The 26,135-nt window shown below is 45.9% G+C and overlaps 1 protein-coding gene across 1 annotated transcript in view; it reads right to left on the reverse strand.

The window, feature by feature from the left end:
- Window positions 1–6,915: 6,915 nt before the first annotated feature.
- The window catches only part of angpt1 (angiopoietin 1), a 278,875-nt gene continuing 259,655 nt past the window's right edge, over window positions 6,916–26,135 (reverse strand). Inside the window, exon 10 of the mRNA XM_060824233.1 lies at window positions 6,916–7,291. Coding sequence (XP_060680216.1) covers window positions 7,089–7,291 — 203 coding nt within the window. The 3' untranslated portion in view covers window positions 6,916–7,088. The remainder of the gene's footprint in view (window positions 7,292–26,135) is intronic.

The following is a 26,135-nucleotide window of genomic DNA, read 5'->3' on the forward strand; positions in this document are numbered from 1 at the left end:
TGAGTGTGGCTGGAATTTGCTCTGTGCCTGGTTCACATTATTTCCCTGCACCTCTGATCACCTTCTCGGTGAAAGTTTGTCTTTGGAGTGCAGTATTTACCCTGTTACAGCTCCCTTGGCTATTGATGATTGTCAGTTTCTGCATTTCAGCTGTTGGTTGATTCTTAAAGTGATAATACTTTGAAAGTGGTAAATTCACTTTTCATCCAAAAAGAAATTCAGGGCCAAATGGGTTCTGTCTGCCTTGTGCTGATCACCATATAAGAGCATACAGCTCCAGTGTTCTTCTTAATACCACCATGTTCTATTTTCAGATATCACCGACTCAGGCTCATGGTATTCTGGTTTGATTGCTTTGCTCCCACAGGTCTTCTGTCTCTATGTTGAGTCTACAGCCTGACTAATTATCTACGGTAGAGAACACATCACTGGTGAATCTGAACAGAAGAGGAATTTGACTTACATAACAACGTAATTTTATGATATCATGATAACAATATGTAATAATTACACTAGCTTGATAAATTTAGTTACTAAGGAGTCTTGGGAGCTGTACAGAAAATATCTGCTCCCCTTCGCATACTCGTTCAGATCTCAACTGTCTCTATCCAAAAACTGTGTGACGTTGGGTGGACCCCAATGTATCACAAACATTAACTCCTTCATAACCAAGGCTTTACACAATACAGCTAATGAGACATTTGCATGTTTAGAAATGCAGCAGCCAACTTGTACACAATAAGATGCCCTAAACAACACTGAGAGAAACAGCCAGATAATCTGTTTTTCTGATGCTGGCTGATGGATAATCATTGGGTAAAAAATGAGGTCTGCAGATGCTGGAGATCACAGCTGAAAATGTGTTGCTGGTTAAAGCACAGCAGGTCAGGCAGCATCCAAGGAACAGGAAATTCGACATTTCGGGCAAAAGCCCTTCATCAGGAATGAGGAGAGTGTGCCAGGCAGGCTAAGATAAAAGGTAGGGAGGAGGGACTTGGGGGAGGGGCGATGGAGATGTGATAGGTGGAAGGAGGTCAAGGTGAGGATGATAGGCCAGAGTGGGGTGGGGGCGGAGAGGTTAGGAAGAAGATTACAGGTTAGGAGGGCAGTGCTGAGTTGAGGGAACCGACTGAGACAAGGTGGGGGGAGGGGAAATGAGGAAACTGGAGAAATCTGAGTTCATTCCTTGTGGTTGGAGGGTTCCCAGGCGGAAGATGAGGCACTCTTCCTCCAACCGTCGTGTTGTTATGTTCTGCCGGTGGAGGAGTCCAAGGACCTGCATGTCCTCGGTGGAGTGGGAGGGAGAGTTAAAGTGTTGAGCCACGGGGTGGTTGGGTTGGTTGGTCCGGGCGTCCCAGAGGTGTTCTCTGAAGTGTTCTGCAAGTAAGTTGGCCAGGATAATACAGAGGGGTCACGTGCCTGATCTTCCACAAAATATTGAGGTGGTGGGTGGGGTGGAGTGAGGAGGAAGCGGCAAGTAATAGGAGAGTGTGTTCTGTGTCCGAGAATCTGTTCAGGAACCATTCATTGAGTGATAGGTCAGATAGAGAGTGCAGATGTGAAGGGTCGCCTGTTGAAAGAGGATGAGGAAACGTGAGGATCATCAGGAACAACACTGAGGGCCTCATGAGGTCACACTGTCTGGTGCTCATCATCGTCATTGACAGCAGCGATATTACACAAGTTACACAGCTCTAGAATCACCCTCACCAGCCCTAGCTTTTCCTTAACAAAGTGAACTTCCTCTTTAAGGAATATCAGAAATGGTGGATATACCGACCCTCCCTCAGAGAGGTGCGAGACCAATGAGTAATCCTGCCTGTATGCTTAAGTGATTAAAGTAATTATAATATAGAAGGACTTCAATTATCCGGTATTCGATCACCCAAATTTCAGATTACCTGGCAGGGCTGTACGGTCCCGGTATTTGGCTAAACTGTGTTACCCGGCATTCGATTATCCAAACATTCTATTATCCAACAAAATATTCCCTGCCTTTCGATTATCTTTCGGATAATCGAGATTCCTCTGTATTTATGCTGCCTGAACCAACTGTCTGCTGACGATATCAGAGAATTATACAGGACAGTGGGAGTCCATTTGGCCCATCGTGTGTGTCCCAGTTCATTGAAACAGCTCTCCGATTAGCCGCACTCCTCTTCTGCTTTTCCTATCAGCCTTGCAATTGCAATTTGTCCAATTCCCTGCGCCCTTTAGGCAGCTCACAGACCAGGACAAGATCCAGTTTTGGGGCAGATATCAATGCCCTCAGTCCATGGCCCAGCAATTAGGAGCCTATTCATTTCTCTGAGGTTATCCAGCAGGGGTTGTACACTAAGCGGATGTTGTTTGTGATACTATTACTGGGTAAAAGCATCTGAATTCATTTACTTTGTTGAGCAAATGGCCGAGTTTCTTAAATTAATTGAAGCACAATGCTAAATTTACCAGAAGGTGGCAGTGTCATTCCATGTAATCAGAGGCACTCTGGATAAAGCAACTTATGGGGCCTCCAATCAATCAACAGGGAGCAGTCACAATGTAAGGCAAACCACTCTGGAAAGATACTAACATAAAAACGTAGGCAATAGGAGCAGGCCTCCAGCCTGCTGCACCATTCGATGACTGCATGACTGATCTTCACACCAAATCTACTTCTGTGTTCCATCTGCTTCAGAGCTGAAAATGCTTTTGCTGGAAAAGCGCAGCAGGTCAGGCAGCATCCAAGGAGCAGGAGAATCGACGTTTCGGGCATGAACCCTTCTTCAGGCTCATGCCCGAAACGTCGATTCTCCTGCTCCTTGGATGCTGCCTGACCTGCTGCGCTTTTCCAGCAAGACATTTTCAGCTCTGATCTCCAGCATCTGCAGTCCTCACTTTCTCCATCTGCTTTACCCTACCTGCCCTTAGTGTCTAAAGACCTAGCAATCTCCATCTTGAATGTACAGTATACCACAGCTAAACATCACAAGAAATACTGCAGAATACCAACCCATCCTACTCAATCTCTGCTCAAGGAACAGCCTTTCAAATCAGATGAAGCTTTGTTGTTCCCTCTCTCTGGTAAGTTTATCCTCCCTTAAGTAAGGAAACCAAAACTATTCACTATACTCCTGCTGTGGCTTCACCAAAGGACTGATGGTCCTGCTAGAAACTCCCAGGAAATGGAGAGGTGAAGAGACCTTTTGGATGTGTCGATGCAAACCCACAGCTAAAAGGAAACGGCAAACAGAGACTTTTTGAATATCTTGGAAGATGTGGAAAATGCTGTCAATGCAGCTTGATTTCTGATGGTGTCCAATGTCCCCACAATCTGGGAGAGTGAGGATCGCTGCATCCACCGACTCTCCTGCTCCCCTCAACCTGCTCCCTCCCCTCCCCTCCCAATGGATAATAACAGCCAGGATCCAAACTGAAGTATTCTGACTCTGTCAAGAGAGAATATGCTACTCAGCTAGCAGTCATTTGGTTCAGGGAGGCAAGTTGTCAAATGATAATGCAACTCTGGAAGATTGCATAACAATCCATTTCTTCATTCAAACAGGACAATGCAAGAACTCCCTTCAACTCTGTCTCCGAGCAATTTATTCCCAAACTAGCCAATTAGGTGCACTGTTAGTCTGTTGTTTGTACATTGCACATGACAGGAACTGCCGTAGAATTGTCGCTGGGACCTCAGAAAAGAATCAGTGGTGTTGGATGCAGAGATGCTGATCGAATATCCATGAATAATACATTCAATTGGAATTGTTTAATTTGAGATTAGTTTAGTAATGGAAGCAATATAACCTTAATAGCTATATTTTTTGTACGGTCAATTTCAGCAGAAAGGATTCAGTCATAATGAGTTCAGAACCCAGACTTTTGGTTTTCCATATCGCTGTTAGGAGAAGCTGTGCCTTTGCGAAGTAAGGGAAATGTTTTGATTAGGAGGTGCATTAAATCATTCAGGTTTGAGAAGTTCAGTGATTATCACTGCATCAGCATGGGGTTTTACTGACATAATATTCTACCTGCACCTTGTAGTTCAAACCTCCTAAGGGTAGCAGTTTCCTGACGCAAGCTGAACACGTGGATTAACAAAACTGCAGGTGGTAGAAATCAGAAACAGATACAGCCATTGCTGGGAAGACTCAGCATCTGGGGAGAGAAAGCAGAGTTAATGTTTCAGATCCAGTCACCCTTCTTCAGAACATGGTGGATAATCTGGGATTCCGCACCTCACGCTAACATCACTCTCACCTCAACAAGGAGTGGCAAGTTTGTAGATGAAGTGATAGGTAGTAGGCTCACCTGCAAGAAACATTGCAAATGAAGTCTCTGTTATTGTTTTTTAAGGTTCAGTGAATGTTTGTCAAATAAACAATATTTTTGCTATGATACGGCAATTGCTTCAGATTAAGAAAGATTCCTTGCTGCCCATTGCATTGACTCACGTTTTAGTTATGAGGCATAATGTTAACCATCTCATATGGCCATCCAGGATGCTGTAATGTTTAAAGACAACAACAACTTGAATCTGTATACAAATGTTAACATAGTAGACTGTTCCAAGGACAGTTCTTTCTTCCTCTTGACAAGTCATGGCAGACTACTCAGCCTTAGTTCTCGTCTCTGTGTCAGAGACGTTGGATTCAAGTCTCATTTTACAGGCTTGAACACATTATCTAGGCTGATACTCCCCGTGCAATGCTGAGGAGGTGGTGATTTTTAGTTGCGACATTAGACTCCAGCTCAGTCTGCCAGCTCTGATGGTGCAAATGCTGCTATTCGAAAAGCAGGCGTGTTCTCCCAAGCATTCTGGGTCAATATTTATCTTCAAAATCCATCACCAAAAGCAAATGATCTAATCGTTTATCCCATTGCTGTTTTGTGAGACAAATTGCAGTGAATAAGTTGGTTGCTGTGCTGCATACATAAGAATAGTTTTTAAACATGTAATTCATCAGCTGTACAGCACTTTGGGACATCCTGAAAGACATCAGCCATGATAGCGAAATGATACTGTTGCAATGGATGATGGTTGCTAACTAATTGATGCACTGATGGTGCCAGTGGACTCATGGAGGTGGCCAAGCTGAGATACAAGGGCTCGTGCAAACTAAACTTCATTTCTTGCTAAACTGACCCCAACACCTGGGAGCAGTCTACACGTGACACTTGATAACAAAGTCTGCACGTTGAACACAGAAATTTAACAAGCTACATTTTCAAGTTGCTCTGGAAAAGTGCCATTACAGGAAGGAACCAGATACAGTAGTCCCTGCACCAGCGAATGATGATCTACAATCCCCACCCACTGCAGCTGACAAAACGTTGCCCTCATTGGGTTGTGCTCCCACCTGAAGATTCACTATAAATAAGATGTGAATCATTAACAATGAAGCAAAATCAAAGAAGAGAATGCAAAAGAAAGAGCATATCTTCCCTTCAATGTCGAACTTCCAATCAGGGCATTAACCTGGTCCATCAGTTTACCAGCACTGCACCTAAGGGCGGATGTGTGTGTCAGCAGATTCGTCAGATATATGTCAGAGATTAAAACATTAAACAATGAAGTGAAGTTATACAGGCGTAACTTGTGTTCTGTTGAGTTAAGAAGATTGAAGGGTGATCTAACCACCATAACAGACTCTTGATGAGAAAGAGAACTACGACAAACTTAACAGTTTGTTCTGAGTTTGAGTCAGATTTAGAGAGAGACCTTTAATGCTTGCTGCCTCTACATTTAATTTCTTCACTGCAAAATTATATTAAGATATGAAAGTTTGCAGGAAAATAATTAAGTCCAATGTGGGGGCTTGGTTTGGGTCATTGTCAAGGAAGAGAAATCTAACACTGCAACATCCCGAAACAGAAACGTCTTAGGAAACGAATATCAACCCAAATCTGATGATCACCAGCAAAGTGGCAGCACTTGCTAACAGCCTCAAAGAAAGCTGCTCACAAAGGTCTACGAGATCCCCCTTCTTGAAGTCAGTTTATATCTAGCATTAATTGAGAGGATGGATCTCCAGGTGTCCAACAGCAGTGAAGTCATCAATCAGATGAAGCAGTTAATCAGACAGCAAAGCAGAGAATAAAGTGCTAATCGTTTTAAATTAATTTTTGCAGATAATGAAATAAATGATTGGGACATATACATTAAAAACTGAAACACAGTCAACTGAAAAACTACTTAAAAGCCTAAGGTTTAATATTAATCCGGGTGGAAAAATTGATCTTTACACAAATATACAATCAGCTTTCCAGAAATAATTGCCATTAAATGCACCGTTAGAAACTCAGTTACAACTCATTAACAGATAGCAACCTTTTCCAAGGGTCTTTAATTGAGATATTAAAGTCTTAAAGGAAAGTTTTTCAATAGTTCAATGAATACTGATAGATTGCTGTCTCGGCAGACTCCAACGGTGCACCCGATGGGGAATCATTGATTATAACATACAGATTTCTACTTTTTAAGGGTGCATGCGTGGACTCTTAGAGCTGCTGTCAGATTCAAAAGTGTGTTGGCCTGGCCACACTGGCCATAAACAGGACCAGGCAGGGGCCGTGGAGGGGGTCAATAGGGCCGGTTGCCTGCCCCTCTTCCGCGGTTACGTTAGAGCCCGGGTGTCACTGGAGAAGGAGCACACGGTGTCCACCAACACCCTGGAGTTGTTCAGGGAGAGGTGGGCGCCGCAGGGAATGGAGAGTATTATTTCCCCCTCCAACTCTATTTTGATTTAATCCCTGCCCTCCCCTTCACTGTTTGATCACACAGCATTGCCCTTTGATGTGAAGGGCACTGCTTGTCACTGGCCACTCGGGTGTTTACTTTTCTTCCTGGTGGTGGAAACTGAATAAAGGTTTGCACACCTTTTTTTTATTTCAGAAATATACTTTATTCATTAAATATTTTGATGATCTGTACAATTAGTGGTGCCATTCATAGGCACATCTTGCATTTCTTTACATACAGAGATCGGAATTAGTTTTATATACACACACACAGGTCTGTACGTTTTCCATCCATATATTTAGCTGAGGCTTCAGCAGAGCCCACTTACTGAGTGGGCCCCCTGTTCTTTTTTGGCAGGCTAATGTTAGACGGTGGTCTTTCCCCACCATGTTTTGGCAGCAGCTGCCCCAGGCTTCAGCGCGTCCCTCAACACGTAGTCCTGGAGCTTGGAATGTGCCAGTTTGCAACACTCAGTCGGGGTCAACTCCTTCAGCTGGAAGGTCAACAGGTTTCGGACCGTCCAGAGAGCGTCTTTGATCGAGTTGTGTCTTTCCATGTGTCTTACTTCTGCACACACAAAATAAAGATCAAAAGTGTGTTGATGATAGTTAGTGCTCACAACTTCATTGTTATTACTACTGTAAAATGCCAATATTTCCCACAATTGGAGGCATGACAGGTAATGAGTGGAGTGAGCTCGGGAAGAAAGATGGTGGTGTAAACTGACAGTTCTTAACCACTGAGATGTTTCTTCATATCATGTCTGGGTGTACTGTATTATAAACTCATTGCTACAGACTAATCAGTGTGATTGATCAACAACTCTCACAACTCTCATATCTCACAAACTTGATTGAGTTTTTTGAAGAAGTAACAAAGGAGATTGATGAGGGCAGAGGAGAAGATGTGACCTATATGGACTTCAGTAAGGCGTTCGACAAGGTTCCCCATGGAAGACTGATTAGCAAGGTTAGATCTCATGGAATACAGGGAGAACTAGCCATTTTGGATACAGAACTGGCTCAAAGGTAGAAGATGCAGGGTGGTGGTGGAGGGTTGTTTTTCAGACTGGAGGCCTGTGACCAGTGGAGTGCCACAAGGATCGGTGCTGGGCCCTCTACTTTTTGTCATGCACATAAAATGATTTGGATGCGAGCATAAGAGGTACAGTTAGTAAGTTTGCAGATGACCCCAAAGTTGGAGGTGAAGTGGTCAGCAAAGAAGGTTATCTCAGAGTACAACGGGATCTTGATCAGATGGGCCAATGGGCTGAGAAGTGGCAGATTAGTTTAATTCAGATAAATGCAAGGTGCTGCATTTTGGGAAAGCAAATCTTAATGGTAAGGACCGTTGCTGAACAAAGAGACTTTGGAGTGCAGGTTTATAGTTCCTTGAAAGGTAGATAGGTTAGTGAAGACGGTGTTTGGTATGCTTTCCTTTATTGGTCAGAGTATTGAGTACAGGAGTTGGGAGGTCACATTGCAGCTGTACAAACATTTGTTAGGCCACTGTTGGAATATTGCGTGCAATTCTAGTCTCCTTCCTATCGAAAAGATGTTTGGATTAGATTACTTACAGTGTGGAAACAGGCCCTTCGGCCCAACAAGTCCACACCGACCCGCCGAAGCGCAACCCACCCATACCCCTACATTTACCCCTTACCTAACACTACGGGCAATTTAGCATGGCCAATTCACCTGACCCGCACATCTTTGGACTGTGGGAGGAAACCGGAGCACCCGGAGGAAACCCACGCAGACACGGGGAGAACGTGCAAACTCCACACAGTCAGTCGCCTGAGTCGGGAATTGAACCCGGGTCTCAGGCGCTGTGAGGCAGCAGTGCTAACCACTGTGCCACCGTGCCGCCCATGTTGTGAAACTTGAAAGGGTTCAGAAAAGACTAACAAGGATGTTGCCGGGGTTGGAGGATTTGAGCTATAGAGAGAGGCTGAACAGGCTGTGGCTGTTTTCCCTGTGGCGTCGGAGGCTGAGGGATGACCTTATAGAGCTTTACAAAATTATGAGGGGCATGGATCGGGTAAATAGGCAAAGTCTTTCCCTGGGGTGGGTGAGTCCAGAACTAGAGGGCACAGGTTTAGGGTGAGAGGGGAAAGATATAAAAGTGACCTAAGGGGAAACTGTTTCATACAGAGGGTAGTATGTGTATGGAATGAGCTGCCAGAGGAAGTGGTAGAGGCTGATACAATTGCAACATTTAAGAGGCATTTGGATGGGTATATGAATAGGAAGGGTTTGGAGGGATATGGGCCGGACACTGGCAGGTGGGACTAGATTGGGTTGAGATATCTGGTCAGCATGGACGGGTTGGACCGAAGGATCTGTTTCCCTGCTGTACATCTCCATGACTCTATGAAATCGATTATCATGGAGTAATTATCAGGGTAGGAGCAGGTAAAAAAGATGCACTGTGGTTACAAACACAAATTATTGTTAGATGCTGAAAATCTGAAATAAAAATCAAAATGTTCAATATGTCAGGTTGCATTTGTGGAGAGAGAAACAGAGTTAATCTTCATAATAAACCACAGCAGAAACTCGAGGAACTGCAGCCCCTCTTTTAACTGGACATTTGATGGCATCCTGGACTCAGCACTGAGTTCAACACTTTCAGATTATAACTACTGCTCCCATTATTCCTTGAAAAGCAGATGCTGGTTAGGATCCTGCTGTTACCATTCACACCACCTCTGGGCCCGTCTCCTGTTCCTTTTCTCATCCATTACCATCTCGCTTTTTCTTGGACCATCATCACCACTTGGAATTTAACCTCTCTTGTCCTCCACCTATCATGGACCTTCCCTGTTGTTCCTTCCTGTCCACCTGCTCCCTGCTCCCCTGCACCACCTCCCCCCCTCCCCGCCCACCCAACCACCACCACCTCTTCCACCTTTCCCTGCCTTGGTATATATTGCAAGCCTATTACAGTCCTAACCTTTTTCCAGATCTGAGGGAACATTATAGAACTGAAGGATTATGTTAGCCTGACAGTAAAACTAACGTTTTAGTCCTGAATAAATAAATTTGATGCTCAAACATAAGGTGTGAGAATGAACAGACACAATCCTGGTATTAATCCAGGTGATTAGCTGCGATTGTCAGAGAAAACAACACAGCTCTGCAATCTATTTCTTCTCTTTAGATTTGAGAGTATGCCACTGTTTTATAGCCTATTGCTTCTCTGCACGTCTCATTATTGTTGAAGTTTAAGCTCCTTCTCTGTTTCCTGATAGATCAACCAAGATTGAATTGTGATTCTCCTCTTTCAAGTACTTGGGATGCTGGGAATTAATTACCCACATCTCTTCAGACATTACTGTTATTGACTACAAGAGCAAAAATAACTTACAACTGAATCCAACTCCAACTGAATCCAACTCCAACTTTGCTCCAGATTTGAAATGATTTCAATGATTATTGATTTAGATTCACAGTCAGAATAAGGAACTGAAGAGTTCAATTGTCACTATTTAAAGAAAGGATTTCTCTGCATTATATACACAGCTGTTCTTTGTAACAAGAAGAAGTTTTCATTTTATTCACAACACTTTGTAGTCATGACCCAGGATGTCTTATAAATCATGTAACTTAATGAATAATCCAGACTCTTAGAATCACCATGACATAGTAAGAGGACATTTAGCTCATCAATTCTGCCGGAGCACATCTTCAAATCCCAACTTGAGTTCATTTTAAAAATTTGGAAATATGAAACTGATCTGAGTGAAAGCGACCTAAGATATTAATAACCTTTAATGAAGGAAATTTGCCACCCTTACCCAGTCTGGGTTTACATGTGATTCTTACTATCTAAGCTACTTAACTCTGTGATCTGCCTGCATTGCTCGCAAGACAAAGCTTTTCGCTGTGCCTCGGTACACATGACAATCAATTCAATTCAATTCAATGTGACAGATGTCAATGCTGTTATCACATTACAAAGCTGGGTCGCCAATGTTTAAGTGAATGTACTCATTGGACACACTGGGAATTCTACCTCAATTGTTATACCAGAGATTAGAAAGGACTTGTCCTGGTTGTGGATAGAGGTCTTTCCACTTCCAGCCTGATGCCTTGTCTGCAAAAGTTAAAAATGTGTTGCACTTTGAATACCTTTAGATTAGATTACTTACAGTGTGGAAACAGGCCCTTCGGCCCAACAAGTCCACACCGACCCGCCGAAGCGCAACCCACCCATACCCTACATTTGCCCCTTACCTAACACTATGGGCAATTTAGCATGGCCAATTCACCTGACCCGCACATCTTTGGACTGTGGGAGGAAACCGGAGCACCCGGAGGAAACCCACGCAGACACGGGGAGAATGTGCAAACGCCACACAGTCAGTCGCCTGAGTCGGGAATTGAACCCGGGTCTCAGGCGCTGTGAGACAGCAGTGCTAACCACTGTGCCACCATGCCGCCCAAACCTGGGGACTTTAATGTTGCAGTAAATGTACATTTTACAAATAAAAAACAAACAACCATCCTTGACCAGCCTCCTTGACCCATACTTGAATCTGTTGAATTTCCCTCCCTCAGTAATCCTCTGTGCCTGATACAATTTGGACAGCCACCACCTGATGTTAATCATGTCATGGCACGTATGTGTATAAAAAAAATTATATAAAGCAGCAGCTAGTCATTCCAAAGTCTAGCAAGTACAGTACCTCACTTGCTGCACAGTTCTTAAATGCACTTCTAAATTGGTAGCACAAATTGATCATTCAATTAATTCATTCTAGCAATTTGGCCTTTTTTTTAAGTTAGATTCCCTACAGGGTGGAAACCAGTCCACACTAACCCCCTGAAGAGTAACCCGCCTAGACCCATTCCCTTTGACTAATGCACCTATCGCCATGAGCAATTTAGCGTGGCCAATTCACCTGACCTGCACATCTTTGGACTGTGGGAGGAACCAGAGCACACCCACGCAGACACGGGGAGAATGTGCAAACTCCACACGAGAGTCACCTGAGGCTGGAATCGAACCTGGGACCCTGGTGCTGTGAGGCAGCAGTGCTAACCACTGAGCCACCATACCACCCTTTTCCATGCACAAAATGCAAATTCATGTGAAACCGCTTCCTGGTATTTGTCACTGGGAAACATAACCTGCCCTTAGAGGTCCAAGAACTTAATGCAAACTTTTATTTGGTTTGAGTTTCATGGTTTTTAGCCTCACGCTCAATTAATTTCCCACAGCTATCTTGCTTCCTGCTCCCAGGAACAGTGCAAGATCTCACCGCACACGGGAGCTTACAGTCACCATAACTGAAATAGAACTCTATCATTGATCACTTAGCAACCTTGGAATAAAGCAACACCTAACTTTGTTGTATCCACTGTGCAATGTGTAATTCAAATTGACCATTATTAGATTAACATATGTAAATAAGGCAAAATGTTAATGAATTTTTCATTGAGGTTATTTGGTGATCGTTGTTCTATTGTTTGTTGATCCCACAAAAGATGAGAACAACGCATAACCATGCCCAGAAGTGGCCCAGAAAATCATTCCATTATATGCTTCAAGAAGGCAGCCCACCTCTCAGACAAGCTGTGATGGGTGATAAGTGTTGGTGGCGTCTGCAATTCTCACCTCCAAAGAATTAGTTTTGAAATATCTTCACTGACATCTTTCTTCAAAGCCATTTACTTCTTCTGGAGATCACTCATCTCAACAAACGCAGTGTCGAAAGAAAGAATAGTAAGTAATCTTAGCAGAAACCACTGATGCCTTCAACGTACCCAGAGCCAAATAAATAGAAAGCTCTTCTTCACCATCTACTGAGAGCTATTTCGAAGAATTACCCTCCATTTCTTGATGAATTCTGATGTTTTTCACTAGCATGTGCACCAGATGGCAGTATGCATTTGATGATCTGCAAGAAACAACCTTACAGTGGACACAAAGGGCACAGCAACAATGAGATGCATTGGTTAAACTACATTCGATTAATGTCTAATGACTGTTGGAAGATTGAGCAGTGATGTGTACCCATTTGTTTGTTTGATTCATGTGCCACACCTTCCAATTTTATATTCTAAATAAAACTTTTGTTCAAGTACAAATTCATAACAGAATCATATAGCCAAAGTAGACCTTTCAACTTTTACGATTTGGAAGTGCTGGTGTTGGACTGGGGTGTACAAAGTTAAAAATCACACAACACCAGGTTATAGTCCAACAGTTTTAATTGGAAGCACTAGCTTTAAGAGCACTGATTTTTCATCAGGTGTTGAGGAATATAAGATTGGAGGACACAGAATTTATAGCAAAAGTTTACAGTGTAATTTAACTGAAATTATACATTGAAAAAGACCCTGATTGTTTGTTAAGTCTCTCATCTTTTAGAGTGGGCATGTTGGTTTCAGTTCTTGCATATGTAAACCCAGAACTTTCTTAAAGTTACATTCTCAAATGAACTTTAACAATAGGTGCCATGTCAGCCCAGATAATGCATTGAAGGTGTGAGGTGCCCTGTGTGAGGTTGTCTGTCCCCCAATATTCAGACTGATTCTAATCTAAAAAAGAGATTTACAGAATCCTACTTGAATTCATGCAGTTTTTGAGCAAAACAAAATGTAATTCTGCAAGTACAGATTCACCCCACAAACTGATATATTTGAATGCATGTAGATGTGTGTGTGCGGGGAGGTATGAGTGTTTGTGAGAGAATGTGTGTATGTGTATGCATGTGAGTGTGAGTGTAAAGGGGTATAAGTCTGTGAGAGAATGCATGTGTGTGTAAGTGTGAGTGTGTATGTGTGAGCATATGAGAGAGAGCTTGTGTATGATAGAGGGTCTGCATGAGTGTATGGGTCTGTAGGAATGTGTGTGTTTCTGTGTGTGTGTGTGTGTTTGTGAGTGTGTGTGTGAGCGAGTGTGTGTGTGTGTGCGTGTGTCTGTCTCTGAGTGTATGTCTGTGTGTGCCTTTGTGTCTGTGTGTGTTTGTGCAGTGAGGTCATACATAGTTTGACATGAACCCAAGGTCCCAGTTGAGGCCATCCCCATGGGTACCAAACTTGGCTATAATGTGTGCAGGCTGCAAAGAACATGGCATAGTTTTCAGCTTCTGGGGAGTACTGGACAACGAAGGTACCCTGTCGGTGGCAGCTCGTGTCTGTTTCCTGAGGAGATCATTACAGTTTCTTGCTGTGGCACGTCTGAACTGGCAGTCAATGAGTTGTGCATCGTACCTGTTCCTATGAGGGCACCCTTGAGTACTTCCAGGTGCCCATCATGTTCCTCCTCATCTGAAGAGATTCTATGTATGCGTAGGGCTTGTTCATAGGGGATGGCTGTTTAAATATGTTTCAGGTGGAAGGTGAAGAAGTGTAGCATCGTGAGGTTATCCATGGGTTTGTGGTAGAGTGAGGTGCCCATCCTTGTTGGAGATGTGTCCAAGAATGAGGCAGATACTAGATTAGATTAGATTACTTACAGTGTGGAAACAGGCCCTTCGGCCCAACAAGTCCACACCAACCCGCCGAAGTGCAACCCACCCACACCCCTACATTTACCCCTTACCTAACACTACGGGCAATTTAGCATGGCCAATTCAACTAGAGAGTAGTGAGTTTGATGGTGGGATGAAATGCATTGATATCACTGTGTAGTTGTTTCAGCAACTTCTCGCCATGGGTCCAGAGGAAGAAAATGTCATCAATATATCTGGTGTATAGTCTTGGTTGCAGGTATTGTGTAGAGAAGAAATCTTGTTTGAATCTGTGTATGAAAATGTTGCATATTGGGGTGCAAATTTGGCTGTTCCATGTGTCTAGATGAAGAACTGGTTTTCAAAGGTGAAAATGTGGTCAAGGATAAAGCAGGTGAGTTGTAGGACAGTGCCTGGAGGTTGGCTGTTGTTGGTGCTGAGTACTGAGGCTGTTGCAGTGATGCCATCATTGTGGGGGATGCTGGTGTAGTTTGCTGAATATCCATTGTGACGAGGAATGTTCCCAGTTCGACTGGTCCGTGGGTTCCTATAAGAAATCTGTAGTGTCACGACTCTACAATGGGTTTTAGGATGCCTTCGACATAGCCTCACACTCACACTCACACTCCTGCACATACACGCACTCTGTCACACACACATACACACACACACACACACACACACACACACACACACGAATTTGGACTTTGAGAAGTACATTTTATTTTGCTCAAAAACTGCATGAATCCATGCAAGATTCTGTAAATCCATTTGTTAGATCAGGGTCAGTCTGAACATTGGGGCACAGACAGCCTCACACAGGGCACTCACACCTTCAATGCATAACCTGGGCCAACATGACACCTATTGTTAAAGTTCACTTGAGAATGTAACTTTATGCAAGTTCTGGGTTTACATATGCAAGAACTGAAACCAACATGCCCATTCTAAAAGATGAGAGACTTAACAAACAATCTGGGTCTTCTTCAATGTATAATTTCAGTTAAATCACACTGTAAACTTTTGCTATAAATTCTATGTCCTATGATCTCATACTCCATAACCACCTGATGAAGGAGCAGCGCTCCGAAAACCAGTGCTTCCAAATAAACCTGTTAGACTATAAGCTGGTGTTGTGTGCTGTTTAACTCGGCTCCTTGAAAGAGCTCTCTGGTTAATGGCTTCCCTCCTGTTTTTCTTGATTGCCCTGCATATTTAGTCCTTTTGAGCATCAAGACATAAGAGATTCAGCTCATTGGATAACAGTCTTGCCTCTTCATTGGAAAGGAGTTGGGTTCAAGTCCCACATGAGGATTTAAGTACGAAAATCTAGGCTGATACTCCGAGAGCAGTACTGAGGGAGTGTACATTGATGGTGAAGTTGTCTTTCTGAAACTCCCAGTGCAGTACTGAGGGAGTGTTACACTGACGGTGATGCTGCCTTTCTGATACTCCCAGTGCAGTACTGAGGGAATGTTATACTGACAGTGATGTTGCCTTTCCGATACTCCCGGTGCAGTACTGAGGGAGTGTTACACTGACGGTGATGCTGCCTTTCTGATACTCCCAGTGCAGTACTGAGGGAGTGTTATATTGACGGTGATGCTGCCTTTCTGATACTCCCAGTGCAGTACTGAGGGAGTGTTACACTGATCTGGATCAGTGGTGCTGGAAGAGCACAGCAGTTCAGGCAGCATCCAACAAGCAGCGAAATCGACGTTTTGGGCAAAAGCCCTTCATCAGGAATAAAGGCAGGGAGCTGGAAGCATGGAGAGATAAGCTAGAGGGGGGTGGGGTGGGGAGAGAGTAGCATAGAGTACAATGGGTGAGTGGGGGAGGAGAGGAAGGCGATAGGTCAGGGAGGAGAGGGTGGAGTGGAAAAGAAGATAGGCAGGTTGGACCAGTCCGGACAAGTCATGGGGACAGTGCTGAGCTGGAAGTTTGAAACTAGGGTGAGGTGGGGGAAGGGGAAATGAAGAAGCTTTTGAAGTCCACATTGATGCCCTGGGTTGAAGTGTTCCGAGGCGGAAGATGAGGTGTTCTTCCTCCAGGCGTCTGGTGGTGAGTGAGCGGCGGTGAAGGAGGCCCAGGACCTCCATGTCCTTGACAGAGTGGGAAGGGGGAGTTGAAATGTTGGGCCACAGGGTGGTGTGGTTGATTGGTGCGGGTATCTCGGAGATGTTCCCTAAAGCGCTCTGCTAGCAGGCGCCCAGTCTCCCCAATGTAGAAGAGACCGAATCGGGAACAACGGATACAATAAATGATATTAGTGGATGTGCAGGTAAAACTTTGATGGATGTGGAAGGCTCCTTTAAGGCCTTGGATAGAGGTGAGGGAGGAGGTATGGGCACAGGTTTTACAGTTCCTGCGGTGGCAGGGGAAAGTGCCAGGATGGGAGGGTGGGTCGTAGGGGGGCATGGACCTGACCAGGTAGTCACGGAGGGAACGGTCTTTGTGGAAGGCGAAAAGGGGTGGGGAGGGAAATATATCCCTGGTGGTGGGGTCTTTTTGGAGGTGGCGGAAATGTCGGCGGATGATTTGGTTTATGCGAAGGTTGGTAGGGTGGAAGGTGAGCACCAAGGGCGTTTTGTCCTTGTTACGGTTGAAGGGGTGTGGTCTGAGGGCGGAGGTGCGGGATGTGGACGAGATGCGTTGAAGGGCATCTTTAACCACGTGGGAAGGGAAATTGCGGTCTCTAAAGAAGGAGGCCATCTGGTGTGTTCTATGGTGGAACTGGTCCTCTTGGGAGCAGATACGGCAGAGGCGGAGGAATTGGGAATACGGGATGGCATTTTTGCAAGAGATAGGGTGGGAAGACGTGTAATCCAGGTAGTTGTGGGAGTCGGTGGGTTTGTAAAAAATGTCAGTGTCAAGTCGGTCGTCATTAATGGAGATGGAGTGGTCCAGGAAGGGGAGGGAGGTGTCAGAGATGGTCCAGGTAAATTTAAGGTCAGGGTGGAATGTGTTGGTGAAGTTGATGAATTGTTCAACCTCCTCGCGGGAGCACGAGGTGGCGCCAATGCAGTCATCAATGTAACGGAGGAAGAGGTGGGGAGTGATGCTGGTGTAATTACAGAAGATCAACTGTTCTACGTAGCCAACAAAGAGACAGGCATAGCTGGGGCCCATACGTGTGCCCATGGCTACCCCTTTGGTCTGGAGAAAGTGGGAGGATTCAAAGGAAAAATTGTTAAGGGTGAGGACCAGTTCGGCCAAACGAATGAGAGTGTCGGTGGAAGGGTACTGTTGGGGACGTCTGGAGAGGAAAAAATGGAGGGCTTGGAGGCCCTGGTCATGGCGGATGGAGGTGTAGAGGGATTGGATATCCATGGTGAAGATGAGGCGTTGTGGGCCGGGGAAACGGAAGTCTTGGAGGAGGTGGAGGGCATGGGTGGTGTCTTGAACGTATGTTGGGAGTTCCTGGACTGGGGGGATAGGACAGTGTCGAGGTAGGTAGAGATGAGTTCAGTGGGGCAGGAGCATGCTGAGACAATGGGTCGGCCAGGGTGGTCAGGCTTGTGGATCTTGGGAAGGAGGTAGAACCGGGCAGTGTGGGGTTCCCAGACTATGAGGTTAGAAGCTGTGGGTGGGAGATCTCCTGAGGTGATGAGGTTCTGTATGGTCTGGGAGATGATGGTTTGGTGATGGGGGGTGGTGTCATGGTCTAGGAGGCAGTAGGAAGAGGTGTCCTCAATCCCAACCTCACCATTAAGCCAGCGGATAAAGGGGGTGCAGTGGTAGTCTGGCGCACTGATCTCTACACCGCTGAAGCTAAACGCCAACTCAAGGACACCTCTTCCTACCGCCCCTTGACCATGACCCCACCCCCCACCACCAAACCATCATCTCCCAGACCATACAGAACCTCAGGAGATCTCCCACCCACAGCTTCCAACCTCATAGTCCGGGAACCCTGCACTGCCCGGTTCTACCTCCTTCCCAAGATCCACAAGCCTGACCACCCTGGCCGACCCATTGTCTCAGCATGCTCCTGCCCCACTGAACTCATCTCTACCTACCTCGACACTGTCCTATCCCCCCAGTCCAGGAACTCCCAACATACGTTCAAGACACCACCCATGCCCTCCACCTCCTCCAAGACTTCCGTTTCCCCAGCCCATAACGCCTCATCTTCACCATGGATATCCAATCCCCCTACACCTCCATCCGCCATGACCAGGGCCTCCAAGCCCTCCGTTTTTTCTTCTCCAGACGTCCCCAACAGTACCCTTCCACCGACACTCTCATTCGTTTGGCCGAACTGGTCCTCACCCTGAACAATTTCTCCTTTGAATCCTCCCACTTCCTCCAGACCAAAGGGGTAGCCATGGGCACACGTATGGGCCCCAGCTATGCCTGTCTCTTTGTTGGCTACGTAGAACAGTTGATCTTCTGTAATTACACCGGCACCACTCCCCACCTCTTCCTCCGCTACATTGATGACTGCATTGGCGCCACCTCGTGCTCCCGCGAGGAGGTTGAGCAATTCATCAACTTCACCAACACATTCCACCCTGACCTTAAATTTACCTGGACCATCTCTGACACTTCGCTCCCCTTCCTGGACCTCTCCATCTTCATTAATGATGACCGACTTGACACTGACATTTTTTACAAACCCACCGACTCCCACAACTACCTGGATTACACGTCTTCCCACCCTATCTCTTGCAAAAATGCCATCCCGTATTCCCAATTCCTCCGCCTCTGCCGTATCTGCTCCCAGGAGGACCAGTTCCACCATAGAACACACCAGATGGCCTCCTTCTTTAGAGACCGCAATTTCCCTTCCCACGTGGTTAAAGATGAAAATGTGTTGCTGGTTAAAGCACAGCAGGTTAGGCAGCATCCAAGGAATAGGAAATTCGATGTTTCGGGCATAAGCCCTTCATCAGGAATGAGGAGAGTGTGCCAAGCAGGCTAAGATAAAAGGTAGGGAGGAGGGACTTGGGGGAGGGGCGATGGAGATGTGATAGGTGGAAGGAGGTCAAGGTGAGGGTGATAGGTCAGAGTGGGGTGGGGGCGGAGAGGTTAGGAAGAAGATTGCAGGTTAGGACGGCGGTGCTGAATTGAGGGAACTGACTGAGACAAGGTGGGGGGAGGGGAAATGAGGAAACTGGAGAAATCTGAGTTCATTCCTTGTGGTTGGAGGGTTCCCAGGCAGAAGATGAGACGCTCCTCCTCCAGCCGTCGTGTTGTTATGTTCTGCTGGTGGAGGAGTCCAAGGACCTGCATGTCCTCGGTGGAGTGGGAGGGAGAGTTAAAGTGTTGAGCCACGGGGTGGTTGGGTTGGTTGGTCCGGGCGTCCCAGAGGTGTTCCCTAAAGCGTTCCGCAAGTAAGCGGCCCGTCTCCCCAATATAGAGGAGGCCACATCGGGTGCAGCGGGTGCAATAGATGATGTGTGTGGAGGTACAGGTGAACTTGTGGCGGATATGGAAGGATCCCTTGGGGCCTTGGAGGGAAGTGAGTGTGGAGGTGTGGGCGCAAGTTTTACATTTCCTGCGGTTGCAGGGGAAGGTGCCGGGAGTGGAGGTTGGGTTGGTGGGGGGTGTGGATTTGACTGGGTTGGTGTGGGGTGTGGACCTGACTGGGTTGGTGGGGGGTGTGGACCTGACTCAACCCAACCTCCACTCCCGGCACCTTCCCCTGCAACCGCAGGAAATGTAAAACTTGCGCCCACACCTCCTCCCTCACTTCCCTCCAAGGCCCCAAGGGATCCTTCCATATCTACCACAAGTTCACCTGTACCTCCACACACACATCATCTATTGCATCCGCTGCACCCGATGTGGCCTCCTCTATATTGGGGAGACGGGCCGCTTACTTGCGGAACACTTCAGAGAACACCTCTGGGACGGCCGGACCAACCAACCCAACCATCCCGTGGCTCAACACTTTAACTCTCCTCCCACTCCACCGAGGACATGCAGGTCCTTGGACTCCTCCACCGGCAGAACATAACAACACGATGGCTGGAGGAGGAGCGTCTCATCTTCCGCCTGGGAACCCTCCAACCACAAGGAATGAACTCAGATTTCTCCAGTTTCCTCATTTCCCACCCCCCAACCTTGTCTCAGTCAGTTCCCTCAACTCAGCACTGCCCTCCTAACCTGCAATCTTCTTCCTAACCTCTCCTCCCCCACCCCACTCTGACCTATCACCCTCGCCTTGACCTCCTTCCACCTATCACATCTCCATCGCCCCTTCCCCAAGTCCCTCCTCCCTACCTTTTATCTTAGCCTGCTTGGCACACTCTCCTCATTCCTGATGAAGGGCTTATGCCCGAAACGTCGAATTTCCTATTCCTTGGATGCTGCCTGACCTGCTGTGCTTTAACTAGCAACACATTTTCAGCTGTGATCTCCAGCATCTGCAGACCTCATTTTTTACCCCACGTGGTTAAAGATGCCCTCCTACGCATCTCGTCCACATCCCGCACCTCCACTCAGACCACATCCCTCCAACCGTAACAAGGACAGAATGCCCCTGGTGCTCACCTTCCACCCTACCAACCTTCGCATAAACCAAATCATCCGCCGACATTTTCGCCACCTCCAAAAAGACCCCACCACCAGGGATATATTTCCTTCCCCACTCCTTTCCGCCTTCCGCAAAGACCGTTCCCTCCGTGACTACCTGGTCAGGTCCATGCCACCCTGCGACCCACCCTCCCATCTTGGCACTTTCCCCTACCACCGCAGGAACTGTAAAACCTGTGCCCATACCTCCTCCCTCACCTCTATCCAAGGCCCTAAAGGAGCCCTCCACATCCATCAAAGTTTTACCTGCACATCCACTAATATCATTTATTGTATCCGTTGTTCCCGATGCGGTCTCCTCTACATTGGGGAGACTGGGCGCCTGCTAGCAGAGCGCTTTAGGGAACATCTCCGGGACACCCGCACCAATCAACCACACTGCCCCGTGGCCCAACATTTCAACTCCCCCTCCCACTCTGCCGAGGACATGGAGGTCCTGGGCCTCCTTCACCGCCGCTCTCTCACCACCGGACGCCTGGAGGAAGAACGCCTCATCTTCCACCTCGGAACACTTCAACCCCAGGGCATCAATGTGGACTTCAACAGCTTCCTCATTTCCCCTTCCCCCACTTCACCCTAGTTTCAAACTTCCAGCTCAGCACTGTCCCCATGACTTGTCCGGACTGGTCCAACCTGCCTATCTTCTTTTCCACTCCACCTTCTCCTCCCTGACCTATCACCTTCCTCTCCTCCCCCACTCACCCATTGTACTCTATGCTACTCTCTCCCCACCCCACCCCCCTCTAGCTTATCTCTCCATGCTTCCAGCTCCCTGCCTTTATTCCTGATGAAGGGCTTTTGCCCAAAACATCGATTTCGCTGCTCATTGGATGCTGCCTGAACTGTTGTGCTCTTCCAGCACCACTGATCCAGATTCTGGTTTCTAGCATCTGCAAGATCTAGCAGTCAATGTTTTTACCCAGTGTTACACTGACGGTGATGCTGCCTTTCTGATACTCCTGGTGCAGTACTGAGGGAGTGTTACACTGACGGTGATGCTGCCTTTCTGATACTCCCAGTGCAGTACTGAGGGAGTGTTACACTGACGGTGATGCTGCCTTTCTGATACTCCCAGTGCAGTACTGAGAGAGCGTTACTCTGACAGTGATGCAGCCTTTCTGATACTCCCAGTGCAGTACTGAGGGAGTGTTACACTGACGGTGATATTGCCTTTCTGATATTTCCAGTGCTGTACTGAGGGAGTGTTACACTGATGGTGATGTTGCCTTTCTGATACTCCCACTGCAGTACTGAGGGAGTGTTACACTGACGGTGATGCTGCCTTTCTGATATTTCCAGTGCTGTACTGAGGGAGTGTTACACTGACGGTGATGTTGCCTTTGTGATACTCCCAGTGCAGTACTGAGGGAGTGTTACACTGACAGTGATGATGCCTCTCTGATGAAGCTGTGACAAACCTTTTCTGACATATCAGAATGATTTGTTGTGTTTGAAGGTGAGAACGAATGCTTTCTCTAGGCCAGAACCCCTCTCGGCAACCATAAGTGTCAATGAAAGTTAACTATTAAATTAAATTAATCGGCCTCTTCAAAGGCTGAAAATATTATTCATTTTCCTTCCTCAATCTCTCATGCAATCTGAAGTATAGTTAGTAATTCTCATTGAATATGAAGCTTTCTTGTTGACCCATGGGGAAATGGCTGGCTCTGTCTACAAATGTTAAAGGTACTCGCCAAATCACAGTAAAGTGTCCAATTCAACCAAACCTTATTTTCTTTGCATCAGTTTGGTGCCATCTTGAAATTAATGTGTAAAATGTCATCTCAATTGCAGGTTTTATTAACTTCACAACAGCACATGGAAATACAATTAAATAAAGCACAGAATCTATCCAATTCCTCTGCCATAGCCCACCCACAACCAAAACAACAATCAATTCCAATCAATATATTTAACTACTTGAGTCATGAAGTTTCTCAATATCCCTCTAGCCTTCAATGTATTTTCTTCATTAATGATCCACAAACCTTCTCTAATGAACATTTCTATGACCATACAAATGCATATATTAGGAGCACAATGGGATCTTCCTATTGAAGCGTGCTCCACCATTCAATAGATTGTGGTTGATTTGTCTGTTTATGAATTCCACATTTCATCTAGCCCCAACAACCCTTGACTTTCCTGCCATTCAAGAATCTGTCTTAAAGATGTTCAATGCTCCACCCCCTGCCACCCTCTGAGGCAGAGAGATCCAAAGTTACATGACATTCTGATCGAGAGAAAAAAAATCTCCTCACCTCTGTCCTAAAGGTGTATCTCCTAATTTTAAAATAATTCACCCTAGTGCTGGACTGACCCAAAAAAGAACATATGGTTTCTAAATCCACCTCATCAAGCTCTTTAGGGCTTACTTCAATCAAATCACCTCTCATTCTTTTAATCTCCAGTAGAAACAAAATCCGTCTGTCCAACTTTTCATCTTAAGTCAACCAATTCATACCAGGTATCAATCTCCTAAATCTCCTCTAAACCACCTCCAATTCATTTTCAGCCTTCCTACAATAAATCAAAAGCACACACAGTATTTGAGGTGAAGTCTCACCAATATTCTTTATAACTAATACATAATATCCTTTTATATTCAATTCCTCCCATAAGAATTGATAGGATTCCATTAGCCTTCTTAATTACTTGCTGTATTTGCATATTCACTTTTTCTGACCTGTGGCATAAAGCACTGAGATCCCATTGCACTTCATGTTTTCCCACATTATTTTCCACCAACTAGATTTTTATCTACTCACTCTACCTGTCTAAACCTGTCTGCATCCTCTTGACCTCCTCTTCACAATATGCTTTGTTATCTAGTTTTGAATTATCTGCAAACTTAACCATCATGCCTGTGTTTCCCTTATCTGTCTTTGATATAAATTGCAATAAAACTGGGCTCAGGACTGACTCCTGCAGGACTCCATTTGTCAAATCCCATGCTTCACAGGAAGACACATTTATGTATACCCTCTGTTTTCTGCCAACTAGCCAATTTTCTATCCCTGCTAACATCTTACCTCCGTACACCATAACTTCCGACTTTGCAAACATCTTTTGCGTAGCACCTTGTTAAGTGTCTTCACAGACATTTACAGACTTCTCTCTATCCACAGCGCCCACTGCTCCTTCAACGACCTCCAATTAATTGGTCAAACATGATTTCCCTTTGACAAAAGGGTGGTACAGTGGTTAGCACTGCTGCCTCACAAACACCAGGGTCCCAGGTTTGATTCCAGCCTTGGAGTTTATCTGTGTGGAGTTTGCTCATTCTCCCTGTGTCTGCGTGGGTTTCCTCCGGGTGCTCCGGTTTCCTCCCACACACCCAAAGATGGCAAATTGACCATGCTAAATTGCCCATAGTGTTAGGTGCGTTAGTCAGAGGGAAATGAGTCTGGGTGTGTTACTCTTCAGAGGGTCAGTGTGGACTGGTTGGGCCGGAGGGCCTGTTTCCACACTGTAGGGAATCTAAACAAGAAACCGTGCTGGCTCTTCCTGATTGTGCCAAGCTAGTGGGCGGCACGGTGGCACAGTGGTTAGCACTGCTGCCTCACAGCGCCTGTAGACCCGGGTTCAATTCCCGTCTCAGGCGACTGACTGTGTGGAGTTTGCACGTTCTCCCCGTGTCTGCGTGGGTTTCCTCCGGGTGCTCCGGTTTCCTCCCACAGTCCAAAGATGTGCGGGTCAGGTGAATTGGCCAAGCTAAATTGCCCGTAGTGTTAGGTAAGGGGTAATATGTAGGGGTATGGGTGGGTTGCGCTTCGGCGGGTCGGTGTGGACTTGTTGGGCCGAAGGGCCTGTTTCCACACTGTAAGTCTAACAAACCTAAAGTTTTCTGCCTCCCTCCCTCTTAAACAGAGAAGTCGTATTTGCTTTCCCAATCTGAAAGTTTTAGGACTGGACAATTTTGCAGACACGAGGGTGAGTAAGGATACGGAGGGACTTGAACTGTGGGATGAGAATTTTAAAATCGGGTTATTGTTGGACAAGAAGCCAAGGCAGGTGAATAAGCACAGGAGCAATGAGGAACAGGATTTAACAAATAGTATGCTTTGGATGAACTAGTTTACATAATGTGAAAGATGGGGAACTCAGCAAGACAGCACTGAAATAGTCAAATCTAGACATGATGGAGAAAATGTTTGCTCAGAAACTAAACTCATGGAACAACCAATAATGGAAAGAGTCTGGTTCAGTGTGGGGCACTAATGAGGAAGGAATTTCTCAAGGAACAGTGTCAAACCAGAGGACATGAGAGAGAATAAAGGAAAGGAAGGATTGCATTTATAATTGACAGCATCAGCACTCCTCAAATGCATGTTTTATGCGGTGTGGTCACTTTCGTAATGTAGGAATACTGATTATGTATAGCAAGGTTCCACAAGCAGCAACTATGACGCTGATGGAGGGATATCTATCATCCACTAGCCAGGAAGAACTGTCCTACTCTTCTTCAATGTCGTGGCTGTGGGATCTTTCCTGTCTACTTGAGAAGAAAGATGATGCAATATTTTGTAACCAGTCCCCAAGAGAGGGTCCTCAATCCAATTCAATTCTGGATGGGATAACCTCCAAGATGGTTATGATCTGTTGAAAAGAGAGATGAGTTTTGTCCCTTTCTTTACTCAGCCTCTCACTTCAGGTTAATTTAGAAAGGCTCTGTTCCCCTACGAGTAACTTTCTCTCGCCAAAATCTATCTGTCTTTTAAAAGGAGCTAAATTAACCAGGCTTTCTTCAGTTACAGGAAATGTAAGTTTATTGGCTGCTGAACCAAAAGAAAAGATAATAAAACTCAACGCACATGCACACAGATCAGGAATGGGAGATGAAATCAACAAGGTAGGGCGGCACGGTGGCACAGTGGTTAGCACTGCTGACTCACAGCACCAGAGACCCGGGTTCAATTCCCGACTCAGGCGACTGACTGTGTGGAGTTTGCACGTTCTCCCCGTGTCTGCGTGGGTTTCCTCCGGGTGCTCCGGTTTCCTCCCACAGTCCAAAGATGTGCGGGTCAGGTGAATTGGCCATGCTAAATTGCCCGTAGTGTTAGGTAAGGGGTAAATGTAGGGGTATGGGTGGGTTGCGCTTCGGCGGGTCGGTGTGGACTTGTTGGGCCGAAGGGCCTGTTTCCACACTGTAAGTAATCTAATCTAAAAATAACTATTCATCAGTCTGTGACAATTGATTGTGAAATGTTGCTGTGTTTTGATGGATGATTCCTGCACCACTGACTTTGGAAGTTGAGTTATTTGTTTGGAGATTTTTGGTTTCGCAGTTGGCTGGAATTAGTTTGTCCAGTTTCCTTCATCAATAACTATGCTAATGAGTTGTTTTCACCAATCAGAGAGAGGGAGACTTTAATTCTTTTTATTTGCCCACACTGGAATGTCTAGTGG

The sequence above is a fragment of the Hemiscyllium ocellatum genome, chromosome 4 (genome assembly GCF_020745735.1).
Source record: "Hemiscyllium ocellatum isolate sHemOce1 chromosome 4, sHemOce1.pat.X.cur, whole genome shotgun sequence".
Classification (NCBI taxonomy): Eukaryota; Metazoa; Chordata; class Chondrichthyes; order Orectolobiformes; family Hemiscylliidae; genus Hemiscyllium; species Hemiscyllium ocellatum.